The sequence below is a fragment of the Microcaecilia unicolor genome, chromosome 2 (assembly GCF_901765095.1).
Source record: "Microcaecilia unicolor chromosome 2, aMicUni1.1, whole genome shotgun sequence".
NCBI lineage: Eukaryota > Metazoa > Chordata > Amphibia > Gymnophiona > Siphonopidae > Microcaecilia > Microcaecilia unicolor.
Window position 1 is genome coordinate 648,217,425 of NC_044032.1, and position 24,031 is coordinate 648,241,455.

Sequence of the window (24,031 nt, forward strand, 5' to 3'; positions counted from 1 at the left end):
CAGAGGAAAACGCAAGGCCGCGGGTAATAGTGGCGAAGATCTTAAACTACCAACATAAAATGGAAATATTACAGGGGTTCAAGCTCCGTAGGGACTCCTGAAATATGGAGGTAAATCCATTTGATTTTCCAGACTATACACAAAGAATCCAGGAACAGCGCAGAAAATTCCACCCACTTTGTGCCCAACTTGCAACAGAAAAATAAAATTCACGGCTACAGTACCCAGCGAAACTACGCCTTTATATTAATGAGCGGTGGCAGACCTACAACACGGTGGAAGAAGCGCAAGCAGTGCTAACAGAACAGCATCTATTGGACGGGATATGAAAGAAAGACTGAATGGTAACTAAATGTGTCTGAATAGAATTCTGATCTGTTTGTCTGAAGTGTAACTAAAGTCAAACTGAAAGCAAAGATATAGAGATCTGGGGTAGGGGCCTCGAAGCACCCACACTTGTTACTCCTAATCTCGCAGGCTCAATAGTCTGTGCAGATGATCTGGGGTAATTCTATTGGAAAGGGAAGGGAGGGAGAGGGGGTGGGATGGGACAGAGAGGGAAGGGAGAGACTCCACACAGCATCTCAGATGTGCCAGTTGAGCTGGGCCCGATACACACTGATGTAGAGAAGGTCCAAACGCGACTTATTATTACTATAGAAACATTGCACCTGAAAGTTAAGAGGCATCCCATCAGTAAGCTAATGGAGAAATGTGATATAATTCGAATAACAGATCAAGTCATTTTTCTAAGACCTAAGCTATGCCCGCACGAATTGTAACGTGGAACGTAGGGGGTATTACGTCCCCGGTAAAACGGGCCAAGATATTGACGGCCCTACGTAGACACGGTGCAGACATTGCGTGTCTGCAGGAGACACGTCTCTCTGACCTTGAGCATAGCAAACTACAGAGAACATGGGTGGGCGAAGTACTAGCCAGCCCCTCTCAGGGACGGAAAGGAGGGGTGGCCATATTATTCAGGAAAGGGCTGTCATATAAAGCAGAGGTCATGGCCAAGGATGCACGTGGGCACTTTTTGTTAGTAAAGATCTGGCTGCAGGGAATGGAGTTCAACCTATTGGTAGTATATGGACCTAGCAATCAGGACCCCAAATTCTATCAGTCGATACTTAAACTCTGCCACCAACAAGAAGGGGTCCCATTGTTACTAGTAGGGGATCTTAATTTGATTAAAGACAGCGAGCTAGACTGTACAAATCCCGCCTCTATGCACTATCAGGGTTATAGACAGAAAGTTCTCACCACACTGATGCAGACCTTAGACCTAGTGGACACTTGGCGGGCCTTGCACCCGACAGAGAAAGACTTTACCCACCGGTCTCGGGCTCATGGGACACAAGCAAGATTAGATTATATACTGATTACTAGAGTCTGGTTTCACAGGATACGAGAGCGGTAATTGGCCCGGAGGAAATTTCGGACCACACTCCAAGTGTGGGTCGATATTGAAACTGACATAGATAAGCGGGGAGGGCCAGAATGGAGGTTTCCGGCTTAATCTTTACACAGATTTAGCCTCCCGGAATTTTTCTCATGGAAAAGATGGGCGGAATTTAAGATAAACAACGTAGAACATGAAACCCAGTCCCAGCTATTCTGGTCTACCTCTAAGGCAGTACTGAGAGGGCAAATAATCGCCTATGTCTCCTTAAAGAAAAAAGGGGCAGCGATTAGGATATTACATTTAGAACTCGATTTAATCCAAGCTAAACGAGCATACACTCGCAACCCCTCTGCAAAGACACTAGAAAATCTGAAAACAATCCAAATATCACTCAACACACTCTTACATGAGAAAGAGACGCATCTTTGGTATACAGGAAGTATAATTGAGTAGATATGGTAATAAACCAGGACGAATGTTGGCCAGAGCCATAAAGACATGGGGAGGCCCTAGAGTAATAGACTCTTTAAGAGATACACAGGGCAGATAACAAATAACCCACCAGTATTGCAAAGATTTTACACACGTATTTTGCCACCGTATACAAGCGAGAGCCCGTAGGCACCACACAAGAAATCCAGGACTATCTAAAGAAGGCCATACTTCCTGAATTGACAGTAGTAGAGAAAGAAACACTGAACGGTCCACTAACTATGAAAGAAATACAATTTGCTATAAAGAAGTTGAGACTACACTCTGCTCCAGGGCCTGATGGCTTCTCCGGAGAGTACTATAAGTTAATGCCCCCGGAAGCAAGAGGTGCGCTGCTGTTTTACTTTGAAGATGTCATAAAGACAGGTGCGTTCTCCCTCTATGCAAACACATCGACAATTACGTTAATACCGAAGCAGGGAAAACCTAAAGAGATGCCCGAATCTTAAGCTGATAGCAAAAATCTTGACAGACCGACTAGCTCCAATTTTGTCCAGGTTGATAGGACCTGACCAGGCTGGGTTTGTTAAAAACAGACACGCAACATTGAATGTTAGGAAGGCCCTAATAGCCATGGCACGCTGTCAAGAGGAGAAGGACCCCGGTATGATATTAAGCTTAGATGCTGAGAAGGCCTTTGACAGGGTCTTTCTTTTTCAGACCTTGAAGCATATGGGATTTGACGGTTGTTTTTGCACGCGGTCACTGCACTATACAACCAGCCAAGAGCTACTATTTGGTGAACGGGGTCCTTACACCAGAATTCAGCATACAGCGTGGCACGAGACAAGGGTGCCCCCTGTCTCCGCTGCTGTTTGTACTCTCCCTAGAACCTTTTTTACGCCAATTACAACAGGCAGCAGCGGTGCAGGGGGTGCGAGTGGCGGGGCACCATCTAAAAATATTAGCCTATGCAGACGACATCTTAGTGATAGTGGTCAATATCTACCGCTCACTGGGACCCCTTCTGGAACTCTTTGAGGCATACAAACAGGTGGCCGGGTTTCTACTGAATCACAGTAAATCATGGGCCCTCTCACTGGCGACAGAGGGAAACCTACAGAGCTTAAAAAGGCTCCCATTTAAGCTACCTGAGGGAAGCGTAAAATATCTGGGAGTGCTACTGCCCGCAAACTTAGCACACTTATACACTCAGAATGTATCTCAGTTGTTACAGAGTACACAACAGCAACTGCACGGGTGGGAGTCTCTCCCTTTGAATTTATTAGGTAGGATAGCGATGTATAATATGTTTATAGTCCCAAAGTGGCTATATATTTTCCAAGTGTTACCATTAGTCTTGAGACAGAGAGAAGTTTGAACAAAATGCTACGACGCTTCCTTTGGAAAGGAAAAGGAGCACGACTCTCATTGAGGACGCTGTGCACTCCAGAAGAGTACGGAGGGCTGGGACTAATTAATATGAAAAGTATAACAACCGCTTGTGGAATGAGACACATTAATGATTGGTTCCGAGCCAGGTCTCATTACTCCAATACAGAGCTAGAAATGCAGATCCTCCCACAGACTCACTTTAGTAACTATCTGCATTGGTCTGGTGGGAGAATTCCAGATGTACTGAAGGTCACGGGAATCATGACCTCGGCAAAAGCAACATGGAAATGGATATGCAAATTACACCAGTTTTCTTCTAAAGTGACCCCTTTCCTGTCTGTCGCTGGGAACCCGCGATTTCCCCCGGGTTGTTTTTATCCAGATTTCGAACGTTGGAAAAGGAAAGGGATTGTGTATCTCTTGAAGGAAGGCTCATGTCCTTTTCAGAGTTACAAAGAGAATACTCTATTCCACAGGCTGACTACTTCCACTATATCCAACTACAACATTTCATCCGTACTTTACCTTGGACCGATCTGACGGAAGATGTACAGGTGGAATTATCCAATGCTTACACTTTGGAAGCGCAAACAAAAGTCCCACTGACATTTTACCACCGTCATATAAAGGATGAACTCCCCGAGGTGAGATTCGATCAGCTGGCGATAGTTTGGAGACAAGAACTCGTGTCGGAAGTAACCTCAGAACAACTGAAAAAACACACCTTGTCAATCCGCAAGTACTCTAAATATTCAGCACACTGGGAATTACAGTATCAAATTGTGCTGCGGGCCTACGTCCCCCTCGGAGAGCATTCCATATGGGGGTGTCCCCGTGGGGAATGTGCCCTAAATGTGGTGAAGAGGGAGCCACGTTGGGGCACATGCTTTGGACATGTAAATTTTGGACTGCATTGATTACGCAGGTTTCAGGTCTGTGGAAGACGAAGTGGCAGATAGATGCCTGACTTTTGTTTGGACATTTCTTACTCTTATCTAAACCCCCAAAGGGCCTGTTGTTGTGGCTAAGCAATGCATCCTTGCGGAGTGGATAACTAACAAACAACCCACTATACAACAATGGAGGCTGCGAACTCTTAACCTAATGAGACTGGAGAGAATGGATATACAAACATTTGCATCAATAAAAGGAGAGACCTGGCAGAACTGTTGGACCCCATTTCTGAACACGTTAACCCCGGCAGTGCGCAGCCGACTGGTGAATAGTTGATGTGTGGACTTCATGTGGAACTGGCATATGTCTCTTTCTCTCTCTCTGATTGTCTATAGTTGTAATAGGATAATCTTAGGGCAGAAGGGGGGGAGGGTTAGGGGTAAGAGGTGTAAATTTAAGTAGTAATACGGGGTCCCTCTTTACGTCCCGGGGAAATTCTTTTCCACGGAAGTGTAAAGAGGGTCTGTGTTTTTACTACCTGTTGGAACGCCTCCCTGAATTCCATTGATATTCCTTGCCAGGGATATCTCTGTTGTGGAGGCATCAGAAGGCGAAGTTCAAAAGTCATTCCCATAATCACGGCTTTCTGTCTATCAGGATCTAAGTGAATCTTTGGCCATTTATGTTCCCACATATATTCTATTAAAATTCAACTCTAATTTGTGCAGGGAGAGTTACTTGTGTGTGGTTTAGTTTGTGGAATAAATGACAAGTAAAGAATAGATGGAAATAAAAACAAACATAGTTTTAGGAGAAAAAGTACATTTTATTTCTTACCCAAAGACAAGTCTTCAAGTTGGTACAATCATCAGACTCTGGGTTCAATTGGACATAGCCCTGCTCCTTCAAAAGAGTTGGGGAAATGTTCCAACGATCTGCCAGAATCTTGTCTCTTTTATAGGCGTAGGTCTTAATACAAGTCAATGGCAAGACACTTTTTTTTCTATTATTGCCCAACTTCTGACTCAAATTATCCTTTCCGGCCAGGTGTCCCTCTGTACCCATCTGTCTTTTCCGTTTTAGCCATTTCAAAACCTTGCACCATTTCCGTTATCATGAACATTTTGTTTTTAACATCTTGTTTTTCTCGGTTACAAAAATATCTTAATAATAGCATATCAGTTTCACATCTTTTTTTTTTTTTTATCATATTATGATCTGTGTGCCATCTTATAGAAAAACAAACTCCATTTTAAACCAAACTTATTCCTACATTTTAGGTGCTATGTTCTATTTGACTGTTGTACCAGATTTTGTCAAGACTTATCATGCAGTCCTGCTTCTGCAGGTTCTCATCCATAAGCCCATTTGTGGGTTCTTAGGCCTAGTCAGGGCTTCTCAGCTGCTTAAGGCCATGTAACTTGGCCCACCACCATTCCAGTGGATAGGCCTCAAGCTAGAACACATATTAACAGAGGGTAGGAAGGGAAAGGGGGGGGGGGGGGGGACTGGTTAAGAAAGGGCGGGGCGAAAAAGAAAATTCCTGTTAATATGAATATACTCTGTATTAGATAATATGGTATATATGCTTTAAGATTGCCATGTGTGTATATGTACCTAATAAAAAAGATCGAAACATAAAATATTTTGCATCAGAAATAACACAGGGTAATTGGGCTACACAGGCAAAATCTCATTGTTAGGTGAGACCAACAAGTGAGAGATGGTCAGTGGTCTTCTTGGCCTTTCCTTACAAGAGACTTATGTACAATTTCTCTTAGCTTAGAATTCAAAGAAGTTGGGTCTGTAAAATGTCCTTTTATTTTTGATTGAGAAGGCACATAAAAGATACATTTCCTGGGACCCAATTGGGCCCATTCTTGTTAGAACTTCTTATCGCACTTATACAAGGTAAGGGGTCAAGGTTCTGAGGAAAAGGTGACGTTCTCAGGAACCAGTTGGTAGTACCGGTACCCTGAATATTGCCTGTGATCGCTCTCAAAATAAGGGGCGGTTATGAGGGGGGAGGCATATAGGAGGAGCCTAAGGTTATGCGGGTGCCGGCTGGCTCACATAGGACATGAACTGTTGAATATCGGGCTGGCACCCACATAAGTTTTTTTAAAATTATTATTTCAAACCCCCCCCCCCCCCCCCCCCCCCGGGCTCTCCTGACAATGTTCCATCCTTTCTCATTCCCCCCCCCCCCCCCAGTTCCACCTCTATCCCGGGTGCTCCAGTGGATTTTGTGGGGCAGGAGCACATTCTCCTCGTTCCTGCCCATAACTGTAAAATGAATGATCGTACTCTTCTATTTTATCCAACAGATGATGGATTTGGGAATGAGAGTGAAAGAGTGAGAATGTGTGATGAGCAGCAGAAAGAGGAATGGAAACACAAAGACTCCTCCAGAGACAGCACAGATCCTTCAGCAGACTGTGAAGGAGGTTTCGGTAGCATAATACCAACTGGTGAGAAAACAGCAGTTCAGAAAGGAGAAAGATTTGAAAGACAAAAGAGAAACTGTAGCTTTTTCCCAACACTTGAACAACCTGGAAGACTCAACGGTGTGAGAGATTTTAAAAGGGCTGATGTTTGGGAAACCTTTACTACCGACTCCAATTTTATTGAGCACCACATAAGTGGGCTTAGGACTGAAGTTCATGACTGTCAAGGTATGCATAAAACTAACCCATCTGGATACTGTGAAAAACCATTTCAATGTTCTGAATGTGATAAATGTTTCGCAAGCAAGGCGAACTTGGAAACCCACCATATGACTCATACAGGAGAGAAACCATTTCAATGTTCAGAATGTGAGAAATGGTTCTCAACCAGGACTTGGCTGAAAAACCACATAAGGATTCATACAGGAGAGAAACCGTTTCAATGTTCAGAATGTGATAAATCCTTTACCTGTAAAAGTCATCTGAAACGGCATGGAACAACTCATACAGGAGAGAAACCGTTTCAATGTTCAGAATGTGAGAAATGGTTCTCAACCAAGGCTGAGCTAAAACTTCATGAAAGAACTCATACAGGAGAGAACCCATTTCAATGTTCAGAATGTGAGAAATGGTTCTCAACCAGGACTTGGCTGAAAAACCACATAAGGATTCATACAGGAGAGAAACCGTTTCAATGTTCAGAATGTGATAAATCCTTTACCTGTAAAAGTCATCTGAAACGGCATGGAACAACTCATACAGGAGAGAAACCGTTTCAATGTTCAGAATGTGAGAAATGGTTCTCAACCAGGACTTGGCTGAAAAACCACATAAGGATTCATACAGGAGAGAAACCGTTTCAATGTTCAGAATGTGATAAATCCTTTACCTGTAAAAGTCATCTGAAACGGCATGGAACAACTCATACAGGAGAGAAACCGTTTCAATGTTCAGAATGTGAGAAATGGTTCTCAACCAAGGCTGAGCTAAAACTTCATGAAAGAACTCATACAGGAGAGAACCCATTTCAATGTTCAGAATGTGAGAAATGGTTCTCAACCAGGACTTGGCTGAAAAACCACATAAGGATTCATACAGGAGAGAAACCGTTTCAATGTTCAGAATGTGATAAATCCTTTACCTGTAAAAGTCATCTGAAACAGCATGGAAGAACTCATACAGGAGAGAAACCGTTTCAATGTTCAGAATGTGATAAATCCTTTACCTGTAAAAGTCATCTGAAACAGCATGGAAGAACTCATACAGGAGAGAAACCGTTTCAATGTTCAGAATGTGAGAAATCCTTTACCTGTAAAAGTCATCTGAAACAGCATGGAAGAACTCATACAGGAGAAAAACCATTTAAATGTTCAGAATGTAATCAATCGTTTAGTGTGAAAAGGAGTCTGAAACAGCATAAAAGAATTCACACAGGAGAGAAACCATTTCAATGTTCAGAATGTGATAAACAGTTCAGAACCAAAGGTGAGGTGAAACTTCATGAAATGACTCATACAGGAGAGAAACCATTTCAATGTTCAGAATGTGAGAAATGGTTCAAAACAAGGAATGTGCTGAAAAACTCACAAAAGGATTCATACAGGAGAGAAACCATTTAAATGTTCAGAATGTGATAAATGTTTCACAAGCAAGGCAAACCTGGAAACCCACCATATGACTCATACTGGAGAGAAACCATTTAAATGTTCAGAATGTAATCAATCGTTTAGTGTGAAAAGGAGTCTGAAACAGCATAAAAGAATTCACACAGGAGAGAAACCATTTCAATGTTCAGAATGTGATAAACAGTTCAGAACCAAAGGTGAGGTGAAACTTCATGAAATGACTCATACAGGAGAGAAACCATTTCAATGTTCAGAATGTGATAAACAGTTCAGAACCAAAGGTGAGGTGAAACTTCATGAAAAAACTCATACAGGAGAGAAACCATTTCAATGTTCAGAATGTGATAAATGGTTCAGAACTAAGTGTGAGGTGAAAAACCACGAACGCATTCATACAGGAGAGAAACCATTTCAATGTTCAGAATGTGATAAATGGTTCAGAACTAAGCATGACGTGAAAAGCCACGAACGCATTCATACAGGAGAGAAACCATTTCAATGTTCAGAATGTGATAAATGGTTCAGAACTAAGCGTGAGGTGAAAAACCACGAACGCATTCATACAGGAGAGAAACCATTTCAGTGTTCAGAATGTGATAAATGTTTCCAAACAAAGGCAGTGCTACAAGGGCACAAAAGAACTCATACAGGAGAGAAACCATTTCAATGTTCAGAATGTGATCAATTGTTTAGCTCAAAAGGAACTCTGAAAAGGCATGAAAAGATTCATACAGGAGAGAAACCATTTCAATGTTCAGAATGTGATAAATGGTTCAGAACTAAGCATGAGGTGAAAAACCACGAACGCATTCATACAGGAGAGAAACCATTTCAATGTTCAGAATGTGGTAAATGGTTCAGAACCAAGGGTGAGGTGAAAAACCACGAAAGCACTCATGCAGGAGAGAAACCATTTCAATGTTCAGAATGTGATCAATTGTTTAGCTCAAAAGGAACTCTGAAAAGGCATGAAATGATTCATACAGGAGAGAAACCATTTCAATGTTCAGAATGTGGTAAATGGTTCAGAACCAAGGGTGAGGTGAAAAAGCCACGAAAGCACTCATACAGGAGAGAAACCATTTCAGTGTCCAGAATGTGATAAATGTTTCTGAACAAAGGCAGTGCTAAAAGGGCACAAAAGAACTCATACAGGAGGGAAACCATTTCAATGTTCAGAATGTGATCGTTTAGCTCAAAAGGAACTGAAAAGGCACGAAAGGATTCATACAGGAGAGAAACCATTTCAATGTTCAGAATGTGATAAATGTTTCAGAAGCAAGGTAAACCTAGAATGCCACAAAATGACTCATACAGGAGACAAACCATAAGTGTTCCTAATGTGATAAATGTTTCAGAAGGAAGGCCAAGGAGAAAGTTCACGAAAACTCATACGGAAGAAAAAAAACATTTAAATATTATGTGATAAATGTTTTAATAATGTCCAATTGAAATAGCACAAAAGGACTCAAGGGAGGTAAACCATTTAAATATTTAGAAGGTGATAAATATTTCAGAGGGAAGAACCATCTGACTGGGCTTGCAATAAATCAATATTCAAGATGTTATGCATGTTTCAAAAACTAGGGGTTACTGTCAGAGAGGAAGGTCAGAGCAGGCCAATGGCCTGGACAAACAACTAGGAATATCTGAAAAGAGGGATGGCGTAGGCCTGTCACATAGTTTAATGCATTAAGACATGCCTAAGAACCAGTAGCCAGACAGCCAATTTTGGGCGGGCCCCAGAACAAAGTGGGTGGGCCAACATTTTATCACTGCCCCTCCACCAACCTAAAAACCCTAATTTAGTTTCCACCCCCCTCCCAGCACCCCACTCTAATTAAAACAAAACCCTATTTTAATTTCCACCTGGATCCCTTCAAGTAAAACAAAACCCTAACTTAATTTCCGCACCCTACCAAAGTAAATGAAGTACCTGTGCTTGCAGGGATCCCCAAGCCCTGCCAGCTGAAGACCTCCTTCCTGCTGAATAAACTTATCTCGGGTGGCTGCCGGGCAGTTATAAACTCTGTATTTTGTGCTCATTTTTCTACACAGTTACATACAATAGAGATGGTCAAATTCAGTGAGGATATCCTTTTTCCTGATGAGTTCATCTTTAAAAAAAAAAAACCCCCGTGAAATGCCTCATGTCTGTTCTGCTGTAAAGTAAGCAGCAAATCGTTTTGTCGCTTCGGCCCTTCAATCACTGTGTCCCGCCCTCTGATGTAACTTCATATTTCCGCGAAGGCGGGACACAGTGATTGAAGGGCTGACACGACAAAGCAATTTGCTGCTTGCTTTACAGCAGAGCAGAGCAGACGCAAGGCGTTTCACCAAGGTTTTTTTTTAAAGCTGGGTGGCAGAAGAGGGTCGTCTGCTCGTCGATGGAGCTGGTAGGCAGGTGGTGAGTGCTGACACCTGGGGCGGACATTGGCTAGGTGGGCCTGGAGGCAAAGTGGCTAGGCCTGGGCCCGACCAGGCCCGCCCGTGGCTACACCCCTGCTAAGAACAAGGATCATGGACCAGTATGTATAACCTGTGTGGCAGTTCAGTAGAGAGTGTGCAGGAGTTCATTGCACTTTAAGCATTGTAAAAATGGTAACATTATAAGCTCTTCTGGACAGGGAGTTACATATATGAATTATATTACATATATTTACTTATATAAATTACATTAAGGTAAGCCTGTATGGAGATATGTACTTTAACATTTATTCTGTTCATTATTACCACTGCTTCTAAGCTTGTATTCTAAGCAGATAAGGAAGGTACCAGGAACAAACTGTCTCCGCAATGTTAGGAATTTACTACTACTACTACTTATCACTTCTATAGCGCTACAAGGCATACGCAGCGCTGTACACCATACATGAAAAGACAGTCCCTGCTCAAAGAGCTCACAATCTAAATAGGACAGGCAAACAGACAGAACAACTAAGAGGAAAGGGAATTAAAGAGGTGGGGATAAAAGGGTACAGGGCAAGTGAGTAGTGGTTAGGAGTCAAAAGCAGCGTTAAAGAGGTGGGCTTTTAACCTGGATTTGAAAACGGCCAAAGACGGGGCCAGACGTACAGGCTCGGGAAGTCTATTCCAGGCGTGAGGTGCAGCGAGATAAAAGGAACAGAGTCTGGAATTAGCAATAGAGGAGAAGGCATAGGCATAGTTTGATTGTTTCCTTTGGGGGGGGGGGGCAAAGGATGGGGGGGAGCATATTAGCATATTCATTTGTGTGTATCTATATCTATATATATATATCTATAGGGACTGTCTTTCTTCTGTGTTTGTACAGCGCTGCGTACACTTTGTAGCGCTCTAGAAATGTTAAATAGTAGTAGTAGTAGTATATATATACATGGAGTGGAGGAGTGGCCTAGTGGTTAGGGTGGTGGACTCTAGTCCTGAGGAACTGAGTTCAATTCCCACTTCAGGCACAGGCAGCTCCTTGTGACTCTGGGCAAGTCACTTAACCCTCCATTGCCCCAGGTACAAATAAGTACCTGTATATGTAAGCCGCATTCAGCCTGCCATAAGTGGAAAAGCGCGGGGTACAAATGTAACTAAACATATATATATATATGCAAATGAATATGCTAATATGGAGGAAGGGAAAAAGAGCTGGCTTTTTTTGGGAATAACCATAATGAATATGTATGAGATATCAAGCCAAGCTCTTTCTGCCTCCCTTCCTTCTTTCATCTTACCCAGCATTCCCTCTTCCTCTCCAGTAAAAAAACATGAATTTTGATGTCACTGTGGTAACAACAATATAAATGTAATTGTAAGATATTCCATCATCTTTATAAACACTAGGCTTCCCAACGGAGATTACAACCAGACAGTTAAGATGAACTAGAGAGAAAGAGGTGTGCATCGAAGATGAAAGAGTGCACTTAAAATGGTGTTTCACGTGTGAGGGGTTAAGGAAAAGGAGAGAGAGGGAGAAAGAGCTTGGCTTGATATCTCATACATTTTCATTATGGTTATTCCCAAAAAAAGCCAGCTCTTTTTCCCTTCCTTCCTTCCGCCATATTAGCATATTCATTTGCATATATATATATATGCAGATGAATAAGCTAATATACTCCACCCCATCCTTTGCCCCCCCCCCCCCCAAATGAAACAAAGAAACCATACTCATACAATTCCATGGTTGACACTTAAATAACATTCCAACAGTAAAGAACTATAACGTGGTGGATGCATATGATGAAGTTAAGAGGAAATAGGCTTAGGAGGCATCAAAGAAAGGATTAATTTACAGAAAGGGTGGTGGAAGCGTGGAATGGCCTCCCGGTAAAGGATGTGGAGACGAGGACTGTCTGAGTTTTAAAAAGCATGGGACAAGCATGTGGGATCCCTTAGGAAAATGAGGAGTTAAGGGTTACAGAGGATTGGCAGACTGGTTGGGCCATTTGGCCTTTATCTGCCATCATATTTCTATGTTTCAATGATAAATTTACAACTCAATATTCATCCAAAAGCTTCAAGCATCTATTTTTAAACACTGGGCTTGGTTCTTAAAAATATATGTATATTTAATGCCATTATCTGGATAGGCAGTGGGACCTATGAGGATGCAACAGAGATGCCCCAATGTCAATTAGTGAGAGGAAACCCCTGTTACTGATCTGATATGGTTGAATTTTCTGATGAACTTTATACTGCTGTGAATGGATTATTATTATTATTCACAACTACTTCAGAAATGTTGTGGGGGCCTATATTTGAATAAAGTTATTTGGATATCTTTCACCAGATGTACAGTGGATACTGCAGAGTACAGATATCTGGATAACTTTATTCAGATATCTTAGGTCTGCTATACCTGTGGCCGACATAACTACATAACTACATAAAGTTAACTGGAATATCTCCCCTATATGGTTACCTGGCTGTGAGCTCTACCCATGGAATGCCTCCAAACCGTCCCAATTTTAAAAGATTGACTTTTGGCCAGACATCAAATTATTTGGTCAAAGGCTAAGTAAGTGGTCTGTGATTCCAAAATTTAAAACCCAATGTAGAGGGTTTTATGGCAGGATTATAAGTTCCAGCATTCCTGATGAGGGACAGAGTTCTGACGGTGGAGACTGGAGTCTCTAGTGTGAAGGGAGGAGAGACTCCGAACATATCACAAATGTGTGGACTGTGGTGTGGAGGGGTATCTTGTGTAATTAGGAACTGAGGCCCAGTGCAGTGACATCTGTAGTCTACAACGTGGTGGATGCAGGCAGGCAGCAGCAGCTCACAGGTTTGCTTGCTGTTTTTTTTGACTCAAGTGAACGGCGACGGCTGGCTGCACAGGGGAGCGGGGAAAACTGAAATTTTTCATTTACCAAATGACTTTGCGGCGCCTTCTCTTCTTTCTTCCTTTCTTGACTGGCTGGCTCACTAACTTCCAATGGTATTTGGTACCAGCGCGAAGAGCAGAGCGGCAAACTCGTTTCTGAACTGGAAAAGCACCAAACAGGAAGCACCTGCACCTCGACTCCGTCCTTCGTTTCCCTGCCCTCTCAGTGTTCCGCCTGCCCGAAAAGAAATGACATCAGAGGAAGGCGGGACGCTGAGAGGGCAGGGAAGCGAAGGACGGAGTTGAGCTGCCTGTTTGGTGCTTTTACGAGTGGTGCCCCGTGACTTCCGGTAAGAAGAGTTGGGGGGGAGGCAATGCCCCCCCTCTTCCCCCCCAGTCTTGCCCATGGGAGAAGGGGACAGACGAGAGATTTATCCACAGAACGGAGTACCCGGGGGGGGGCGTAGGCGGAGACAAGAGTTGAGAGGTACTGGGGAGCGGTAGAGTGAATGCACTTATAGGTCAGTAAGAGAAGTTTGAATTGAATGCGGAAACGGATAGGGAGCCAGTGAAGTGACTTGAGGAGAGGCTTTTGTGAGCATAGGGACTCTGGCGGAAAATGAGTCGCGCAGCAGAGTTTTGGACTGATTGAAGAGGAGAGAGATGGCTAAGTGGGAGGCCGGTGAGAAGCAGGTTGCAATAATCTAGGCGAGCGGTAATAAGAGTGTGGATAAGGGTTCTGGTAGAGTACTCAGAGATGAAGGGACGGATTTTGCTGATGTTATAGAGAAAGAAACGACAGGTTTTGGGAAGATGACCCCAAGGTTACGAGCTGATGAGACAGGGAGAATGAGAGTGCCATCCACAGAAATAGAGAAAGGGACAGAGGTGGGTTTAGGGGGAAATATGAGAAGCTCGGTTTTGGCCATGTTAAATTTCAGATGATGTTGAGACATCCAGGCAGCGATATCAGATAGGCAGGCTGGATGCTGGTTATTTCGGGAGTAGAGAGGTAGATCTGGGAGTCGTCAGCGTAGAGATGGTATTGAAAACCATGGGATGATATCAGAGAGCCAAGGGAAGAAGTGTAGATGGAGAACAGGAGAGGACCGAGAACAGAACCCTGAGGTACACTGATTGGTAGTCGGATAGAAGTGGAAGAGGATCCACCAGAGTGTACACTAAAGGTGCAAAGCGAGAGGTAGGAGGAGAATCAGGAAAGAACAGAGCCCTGGAATCCAAGTGAAGACAACATTATCAAGGAGTAAGCTGTGATCAACAGTGTCAAAAGTGGTGGATAGATCGAGAAGGATGAGGATAGAATAGAGACTTTTGGATTTGGCCAGTAACAGGTCGTTGGAAACTTTTGTAAGTGCAGTTTCAGTTGAATGACGAGGGCGAAAGCCAGATTGGAGTGGGTCAAGAACAGCTTGAGATGAAAGAAAGTCAAGGCAGTGGTGGTGAACGGCACGTTCAAGTATCTTGGAGAGGAAGGAGAGCAGGGAGATGGGTCGATAGTTGGAAGGACAGGTAGGGTCAAGTGAAGGCTTCTTAATGAGTGGTGTGATCACGGCATGTTTGAAGGCATCAGGAACAGTCGCAGTGGAAAGTGAAAGATTGAGGATATGACAGATAAAAGGGGTGAGAGTAGGAGAGATGGTGTTAAGAAGGTGGGTAAGAATGGGATCAGAGGAACAGGTAGTTTGTTTTGAGGAGGAGAGAAGATGTGATGTTTCCTCATCAGTGATTTCGGGAAAGGAGAAAAAGGACGGAGGGGTTGGGGAGTTAGGGGAACGGATAAGGGGAAGGAGAGGTGGGGGTGGCTTGGTTGAGAATTCGAGGTTTGTCTTCTGAAGCTTGTCGTGGAAGAACTCAGCTAGGGTCTGATGAGATAGTGAGGGGGGAGTTGGAGATGGAGGCACCTTGAGGAGAGAGTTCAGTGTGGCGAAGAGAAGTTGAGGGTTTGAGCTGAGAGAATCCGACTCTCACGCCTCTCAGTTCCTCACTCTGACATCCTCCTTCAACCTCCAGCTGTGCTCCACCACCCCTACTCACCAAACTGGCCATTGTCTTGACCTCGTCCTCTCCTCTACCTGCTCACCCTCCAATTTCTACGCCTCAGCTCTCCTTCTCTCTGATCATCACCTGATCACCTTCACACTTCATCACCCCTTCCCTCAGCCCCGCCCAACATTAACCACTACTTCCAGGAATCTCCAGGCTGACGACCCTCCCACCTTATCCTCTAGTATTTCTAATCTCCTCCCCTCCATCATGTCCTCCGAGTCTGTCGACAAGGCTGTCTTCACTTACAATGCCACTCTCTCCTCTGCTCTAGACACCCTTGCACCATCCATCCCCCATCCCACAAGGCGTACTAATCCCCAACCCTGGCTGACCCCTTGCATCCGATACCTTCGCTCCTGTGCCCGATCTGCTGAACGCCTCTGGAGGAAATCTCGCACCCATACTGATTTCCTTCATTACAAATTCATGCTATCCTCCTTCCAGTCCTCCCTATTCCTTGCCAAACAGGACTATTACACCCAATTGACTAATTCTCTCAGCTCTAACCCTCGTCGTCTCTTCGCCACCCATAACTCCCTCCTCAAAGTGCCCTCCGCTCCCACCCCCCACCCTCTCACTCTCTCCTCAATCACTGGCTGACTACTTCTAAGACAAGGTGCAGAAGATCAACCTTGAGTTCACTACCAAGCCACCTCCTCCCCTTCAACCCACTCCCTCAACCAACCAACCCAGGCCTCCTCCTCCTCTTTTCCTGATATCACCGAAGAGGAAACCGTCCACCTTCTTTCCTCCTCGAAATGCACCACTTGTTCCTCTGATCCCATCCCCACCAACTTACTTAACACTATCTCATATGCCCCCCCCCCCCCCCATATGTCATATCCTCAACCTCTCTCTTTCCACTGCATCTGTCCATGTCACCTTCAAGCATGCCGTAGTCACATCACTCCTCAAAAAACAATCACTTGACCCTACCCGTCCCTCCAACTACCGCCCATTCTCCCTTCTACCCTTCCTCTCCAAGTTACTTGAACGCGCCGTTCACAGCTGCTGCCTTGCTTTTCTCTCCTCTCATGCCATCCTCGATCCGCTTCAATCCAGTTTTCGCCCTCTACACTCAACAGAAACGGCACTCGCTAAAGTCTGTAATGACTTGTTCCTTGCCAAATCCAAAGATCACTACTCCATCCTCATCCTCGACCTATCCGCCGCTTTTGACACTGTCAATCATGATTTACTTCTTGCCACACTGTCCTCATTTGGGTTCCAGGGCTCTGTCCTCTCTTGGTTCTCCTCTTATCTCTCCCACCGTACCTTCAGAGTATTCAGAGTACATTCTCATGGATCTTCCTCCACCCCTATCCCGCTCTCTGTTGGAGTTCCCCAGGGATCTGTCCTTGGACCCCTTCTTTTTTCAATCTACACCTCTTCCCTGGGCTCGCTGATCTCATCTCATGGTTTCCAATATCATCTTTATGCTGATGACACCCAGCTCTATCTCTCCACACCAGACATCACTGCGGAAACCCAGGCCAAAGTATCGGCCTGCTTATCCAACATTGCTGCCTTGATGTCCAGCCGCCACCTGAAACTGAACATGGCCAAGACTGAGCTTATCGTCTTCCCACCTAAACCCACTTCTCCTCTTCCTCCACTCTCTATCTCAGTCGATAACACCCTCATCCTCCCTGTCTCATCTGCCTGCAACCTCAAAGTCATCTTCGACTCCTCTCTCTCCTTCTCTGCGCATATCCAGCAGATAGCCAAGACCTGTCGCTTCTTTCTCTTTAACATCAGCAAAATTCGCCCTTTCCTCTCTGAGCACACCACCTGAACTCTCATCCACTCTCATTACCTCTCGCCTTGACTACTGCAACCTACTCCTCACTGGCCTCCCACTTAACCATCTATCCCCCCTTCAATCCGTTCAGAACTCTGCGGCACGTCTTATATTCCGCCTGGACCGATGTGCTCATATCACCCCTCTCCTCAAGTCACTTCACTGGCTTCCGATCAGGTACCGCATACAGTTCAAGCTTCTTCTTCTAACCTACAAATGCACTCAATCTGCAGCCCCTCATTACCTCTCTACCCTCATCTCCCCTTACGTTCCCAACTGTAACCTCCGCTCACAGGACAAATCCCTCCTCTCAGTACCCTTCTCCACCACCGCCAACTCCAAGCTCCGCCCTTTCTGCCTCGCCTCACCCTATGCTTGGAATAAACTTCCTGAGCCCTTACACCAAGCCCCCTCCCTGCCCATCTTCAAATCCTTGCTCAAAGCCCACTCTTCAATGTCGCCTTCGGCACCTAACCTATTCAGGAAATCTAGACTGCCCCAATTTGATTGCCCCTATTTGACTGACTGTACATTTGTCCTTTAGATTGTAAGCTCCTTGAGCAGGGACTGTCCTTCTATGTTAAACTGTACAGCGCTGCGTAACCCTAGTAGCGCTTTAGAAATGTTAAGTAGTAGTAGTAGAATTAGTCAGCTGGATGTCTCGCATAACTCTGCACAATGTAATCCATAACCAATCTGTAACAAATTGTATTTCCATCATTTAACTCATATTGTAAGCCACACTGAACCCGCAAAAAGGTGGGAAAATGTGGGATACAAATGCAATAAATAAATAAATAAATAATAGTCCTGTTTGGCAAGCAAAAGAGCAGATTGGAAGGAGGTCAGCATGAACTTGAAGTGTATGAAGTCAGCAAGGGCACGAGATTTCAGCCAGAGGCGTTCGGCGGAGCGGGCACAGGAACGTAGGTAGCGGATTTTAGAGTTCAGCCAAGGCTGGGGTTTTGTACGCCTTATAGGACGGGGCATGAGAGGTGCAAGAGTGTCTAAAGCAGAGAATAGAATAGTATTGTAGGAAGAGACGGCTTCATTGACAGATTTGGATAGTGCAGTGGTCAGTGCATTTTTTGTAGAAAAAAAGGTGCCGGGTACTCATTATGGGCGGGGTCACCACATATGCCTCCATCCCTATGATAGCCACTCCCACATTAGCCACACCCCTTATATCAGCCTTGGCGCATATAAACAGACATCATTGAAAATATACTAGTATAGGAGAAAAACAATAAGTTGTGATTTTTTTTTCATTATAAATCATTTCTGTAAGATGTTACAGCTCCAGTATACCCAGTACAAAATAAGACAACAGATGTAAATTCTCAAATTGGACAAATTCCAAACACTAAAATGAAAATAAAATGATTTTTTTCTACCTTTGTTGTCTGGTGACTGTTTTCTCTCCATACTGGTCCAAGTGTCTGATTCTGCTGCTCTCTACCTGTTCTCTTAACTCCGTTTCCAGGGCTTCCTTTCCATTTATTTATTTACTTTCCTCCCTTCTTCTTCCATGTCCAGCATTTCTCCTCTCTCCCGCCAACCCCTCCATCCATCCATGTCCAGCAATTCTCCTCTATCTCCTGCTCTGCTCTCTTCTCCATCCATTTCCAGCATTTCTCCTTCCTCCCCTGCCATCCCATCCATGTGGATCTCCTTCCTATCTTCCCTTCCCTCCATCCATGTCCAGCATGTCTCCTCTCTCCCTTGCCCTGCCCTCCCTTCCCATGTCCAGTGGTTCTCCTCTCTCCCCTGCCCTCCTCTCCTATCCAAGTCCAGCAATTCTCTCTTCCCTGCCTTCCCCTTCCATCCATGTCCAGCAATTCTCCATTCTCCTCTCTCCCCTGCCCAGCAATTCTCCATTCTCCTCTCTCCCCTGCCCTACTATCCCATCCTCTCCATGTCCAGCGATTCTCTTTGCCCCCTATCCTCCCCCTCCCTTCAATGTCCAGTGACTCGCCATTTGCCCAGCCCCCAGCCCCACTTGCCCACACACACACACACACACCCAGCCCTACTTGCCCACACACACCCCCAGCCCCACTTGCCCACACACCCCCCACCCCCACTTGCTCACCCTCCCCTGCTCGCTCCCTGCTGTTTGCACCCGGCCGATCCATGCCTCGTAAAACTTTTATTTTTTTCGCGAACCGGCAGACTGAAGAAAGAAAACAAACAGCAGACAGGCTTGCCTCCTTCCATCGCGTCTGCCGCTTCGTTTCCCTGCATTCTCAGCGCGTCCCGCCCTCGAGGAAAGGAAATTACATCAGAGGAGGCAAGGAACTGGGAACGTAAGACTTGGAGGGATCATTAGCATGAATGTTAAAGTCGCCAAGGATGAGGGAGAGGGAGGAAGGATCATGAAAGAAGGAAAGCCAAGTGTCAAAGTCGCTGAGAAAGGATGAAAGGGACTTATCAGGGGGACAATAAATAACTGCTATTCGAAGAGGCAAAGGAGTGAATAGGCGGACGGAAGCAGATGGAGGCTATGAGAGATAAAAAGGTCATGGATATAGGAAAGTTTGTTGCAGATGGAGCGGGCATTCCATAGGGCACATGAGAAGGGCAGAGAAGAGGGGGGGGGGAGGAGAAGAATAGAGATGAGATTGGAGAGGTCACGGTGCGACCTGCACAAATAGGATGAGGGTTGGTGAGGGGGGCCAGGATTGATGTCTCCAGTAGAGAGAAGAAGAAGGACTAAGAGCATGGGCGTAGTTTGACTGTTTCATTTGGGGGGCAAATGATGGGGCAGATGCTAATATGGAGGAAGGAAGGGAAAAAGCTGGCTTTTTTGGGGGAATAACCATAATGAATATGTATGAGATATCAAGCCAGCTCTTTCTCCCTTCCTTCCTTCTTTCCTCCTTACCCAGTACACCCTCTTCATCTCCAGTAGTATTTCCCCAACCCTTTTCCCATACCATACCAGTGTTGACCTTAGAAATGCATAGGCTCTATATGTACATCCTTCAAGAGGTAGTGTGTCATGATTTAGGCTCTACACCCTTTCTGATGTTTTGGTGCCACCTCAGTAAGGCCAACACACAATCTCTCCACTGCAAAACGCTATACACAAACTTGTGCAAAAACACACTTATATCCTTACTAAACCATAACAGCACTAATTCCAAGGACAGGACGAGCTACAACCTTATGGGTGAAAAGGCAGAACTGTAATTAAACCAGGCTCTAAAACACCAATACACTACCTTGTGAAAAAAGCAAAACAAAAGGGCTGCAAATACTACACGCTAGCAGAATACTGCACCTTGATCACACATGAAAAACACATGACACAACAGACATAACACAAGGAACTAGAAATAAAAAAGTATGAAGGCAAAATACTGAACTGGAAAGTTAACTCAAGAAGTCAAACTCAGCATGCAGCAATACCAGAAAAATTGAAATTTACATGCAAAATATCACAGACGCACATTTCAAAAAGCTGACATATTTCAATTAATAATTCTGAATAAAATACTTTTTTCTACCTTTGTTGTCTGATCATTTAGTTTTTCTATTCACTTTGGTCCCAGTGTCTATCTGTTTTATGCAGTGTCTTCTTTCCAGTAGGCTTCCCTCTGCTCTGCTCCCCAACCCTCCCAGTCCCATCCATCTCTTGCTCCTTCCCTCTGCTCCCCACTCCTCCCAGTCCCATCCATCTCCTGCCTCCTTCCCTCTGCTCCCCACCCCCCCAGTCCCATCCATCTCCTGCTCCTTCCCTCTGCTCCCCACTTCTCCCAGTCCCATCCATCTCCTGCTCCTTCCCTCTGCTCCCCACCCCTCCCAGTCCCATCCATCTCCTGCTCCTTCCCTCTGCTCCCCACCCCCCCAGTCCCATCCATCTCCTGTTCCTTCCCTCTGCCCCCACTCCTCCCAGTCCCATCCATCTTCTGCTCCCCACCCCTCCCAGTCCCATCCATCTCCTGCTCCTTCCCTCTGCTCCCCACCCCCCCCAGTCCCCTTCCATCTCCTGCTCCTTCCCTCTGCTCACCATTTCTCTCCCAGTCCCATCCATCTCCTGCTCCTTCCCTCTGCGCCCCACCTCCTCCCAGTCCCATCCATCTCTTGCTCCTTCCCTCTGCTCACCACCTCTCCCAGTCCCATCCATCTCCTGCTCCTTCCCTCCCCACTCCTCCCAGTCCCATCCATCTCCTGCTCCTTCCCTCTGCTCCCCACTCCTCCCAGTCCCATCCATCTCCTGTTCCTTCCCTCTGCACCCCACCCTCCCAGTCCCATCCATCTTCTGCTCCCCACCCCTCGCAGTCCCATCCATCTTCTGCTCCTTCCCTCTGCTCCCCCCAGTCCCATCCATCTCCTGCTCCTTCCCTCTGCTCACCTCCTCTCCCAGTCCCATCCATCTCCTGCTCCTTCCCTCTGCGCCCCACCTCCTCCCAGTCCCATCCATCTCTTGCTCCTTCCCTCTGCTCACCACCTCTCCCAGTCCCATCCATCTCCTGCTCCTTCCCTCCCCACTCCTCCCAGTCCCATCCATCTCCTGCTCCTTCCCTCTGCTCCCCACTCCTCCCAGTCCCATCCATCTCCTGTTCCTTCCCTCTGCACCCCCCCCTCCCAGTCCCATCCATCTTCTGCTCCCCACCCCTCGCAGTCCCATCCATCTTCTGCTCCTTCCCTCTGCTCCCCACCCCCAGTCCCATCCACCTCCTGCTCCTTCCCTCTGCTCACCTCCTCTCCCAGTCCCATCCATCTCCTGCTCCTTCCCTCTGCTCACCACCCCTCCCAGTCCCATCCATCTCCTGCTCCCTCCCTCTGCTCCCCACTCCTCCACAGTCCCATCCATCTCCTGCTCCTTCCCTCTGCACCCCACCCTCCCAGTCCCATCCATCTTCTGCTCCACACCCTCGCAGTCCAATCCATCTTCTGCTCCTTCCCTGCTCCCCACCCCTCCCACTCCCCATCCATCTCCTGCTCCTTCCCTCTGCTCACCTCCTCTCCCAGTCCCATCCATCTCCTGCTCCTTCCCTCTGCACCCCACCCTCCCAGTCCATCCATCTTCTGCTCCCCACCCTCGCAGTCCCATCCATCTTCTGCTCCTTCCCTCTGCTCACTCCTCTCCCAGTCCCATCCATCTCCTGCTCCTTCCCTCTGCTCACCACCTCTCCCAGTCCCATCCATCTCCTGCTCCTTCCCTCTGCTCCCACCCCTCCCACTCCCATCCATCTCCTGCTCCTTCCCTCTGCTCACCACCTCTCCCAGTCCCATGCTCTCCCTGCTCCTTTCCCTCTGCTCACCTCCTCTCCAGTCCCATCCATTCCTGCTCCTTCCCTCTGCACCCCACTCTCCCAGTCCCATCCATCTTCTGCTCCTCACCCCTCGCAGTCCCTTCCATCTCCTGCTCCTTCCCTCTGCTCACCTCCTCTCCCAGTCCCATCCATCTCCTGCTCCTTCCCCTCTGCTTCCCACCCCTCCCGTCTCATCCATCTTCCCGCTGCTGCCCCCCCCCCCCGCGAGGTCCAGGATCCTGACTCCATTTACCCACTCTCTTCCTCCCTCCCTCCGGCACAGGCAGCAGTCTTCTTCATCCTTTCAGTGTTCCTGGCAGCGGTAGTGACGTATACACGCTGCCTTTGGTCTGCCCCGGAAGCCTTCTCTTCAAGTTCCTGTTCCCACCTATGCTGAGGCTGGAACAGAGGAGCATAGGATGCAGGACAGGAGCTGAAGCTGCAGGCTGGAACAGGGCAAGCAGCGCTGGAGCAACAAGACCGGAACAGCGGGACTGGAGCTGAGGCTGCGGCATGCAACAAGACTGCAACGCAGGACTGGGGCTGAAGCTGCAGCACACAACAAGACGGAACAGCAGGGCTGGAGCTGGCGCAGCAGGCAGGTAAGCAGGAACGGCAGAACTGGAGCTAAAGCTGGTTTCAGGCAGCAGCAGGATTGGAGTTAAGTTGGTTTCAGTTGAGCAGCAGGACTGGAGCCGAGGCTGAGGATGGTGGGACGATACAAAAGCCAGGCCTGCAAGATGATTTGGTTTCAGGTGAGCACGCAGGACTGGAGCTGAGTTGGGGATGGTGGACGATGCAAAGCCAAGCCTGCAGGATCCCTGGGACCCTCCGGATCCACACACCACCTCGCCACGTGGAACTCCCAATCCACCTCCCCTGACGGGCCACCGCCCTCACCCGCTCTGACCCAGGCAGCGCTGGGGCGGGTCCCGCGGCCCAACCTGGCAACTGGCGCCCACAGGCCTCTGGGCCGCTCTCGACTCCCCGCCTCACGGTGCTCCGAACCTTCTCTACCTCGGGCCACAGCTCTGGATGATCCGCTTCTGGGCCACCCTCCCACAGAGGCATGCGGGCGAGGCGAACACAGGACTGGGCCCACGCGATCGGTAGCTAGGAGCTCCCGCTAGGAGCCTCCTGCCTGATCGCCAATTTAGAGAAAGACTGTAGCTGGACAGACATAGAAACAAGTTAGAAGATAGGAAAGCTGGTTATGGAATATGGGAGGGGATGGAACTAAGAGAGAGGATAGGTGGAAAGCAGATAAACAATGAGAAGGAGAGTGTAGGGGATTGTAAATAGGTAACCTCGTAGGGAGAACAAAACAATTCCCTCCCCCGGTTACGTATGCCAAGATTCCCAGGGGTGAAAGTCTGTAACAGACTCACTCGTTTGTCTAGAGGATAGA

At 46.6% G+C, this 24,031-nt stretch overlaps 1 protein-coding gene across 1 annotated transcript in view; it reads left to right on the forward strand.

Moving 5' to 3' along the window:
- Positions 1–2,473: 2,473 nt before the first annotated feature.
- The window catches only part of LOC115462241 (zinc finger protein 271-like), a 90,512-nt gene continuing 68,954 nt past the window's right edge, over positions 2,474–24,031 (forward strand). Inside the window, exons 1-3 of the mRNA XM_030192251.1 lie at positions 2,474–2,504; positions 6,457–8,066; positions 8,167–9,243. Coding sequence (XP_030048111.1) covers positions 2,474–2,504; positions 6,457–8,066; positions 8,167–9,243 — 2,718 coding nt within the window. The remainder of the gene's footprint in view (positions 2,505–6,456; positions 8,067–8,166; positions 9,244–24,031) is intronic.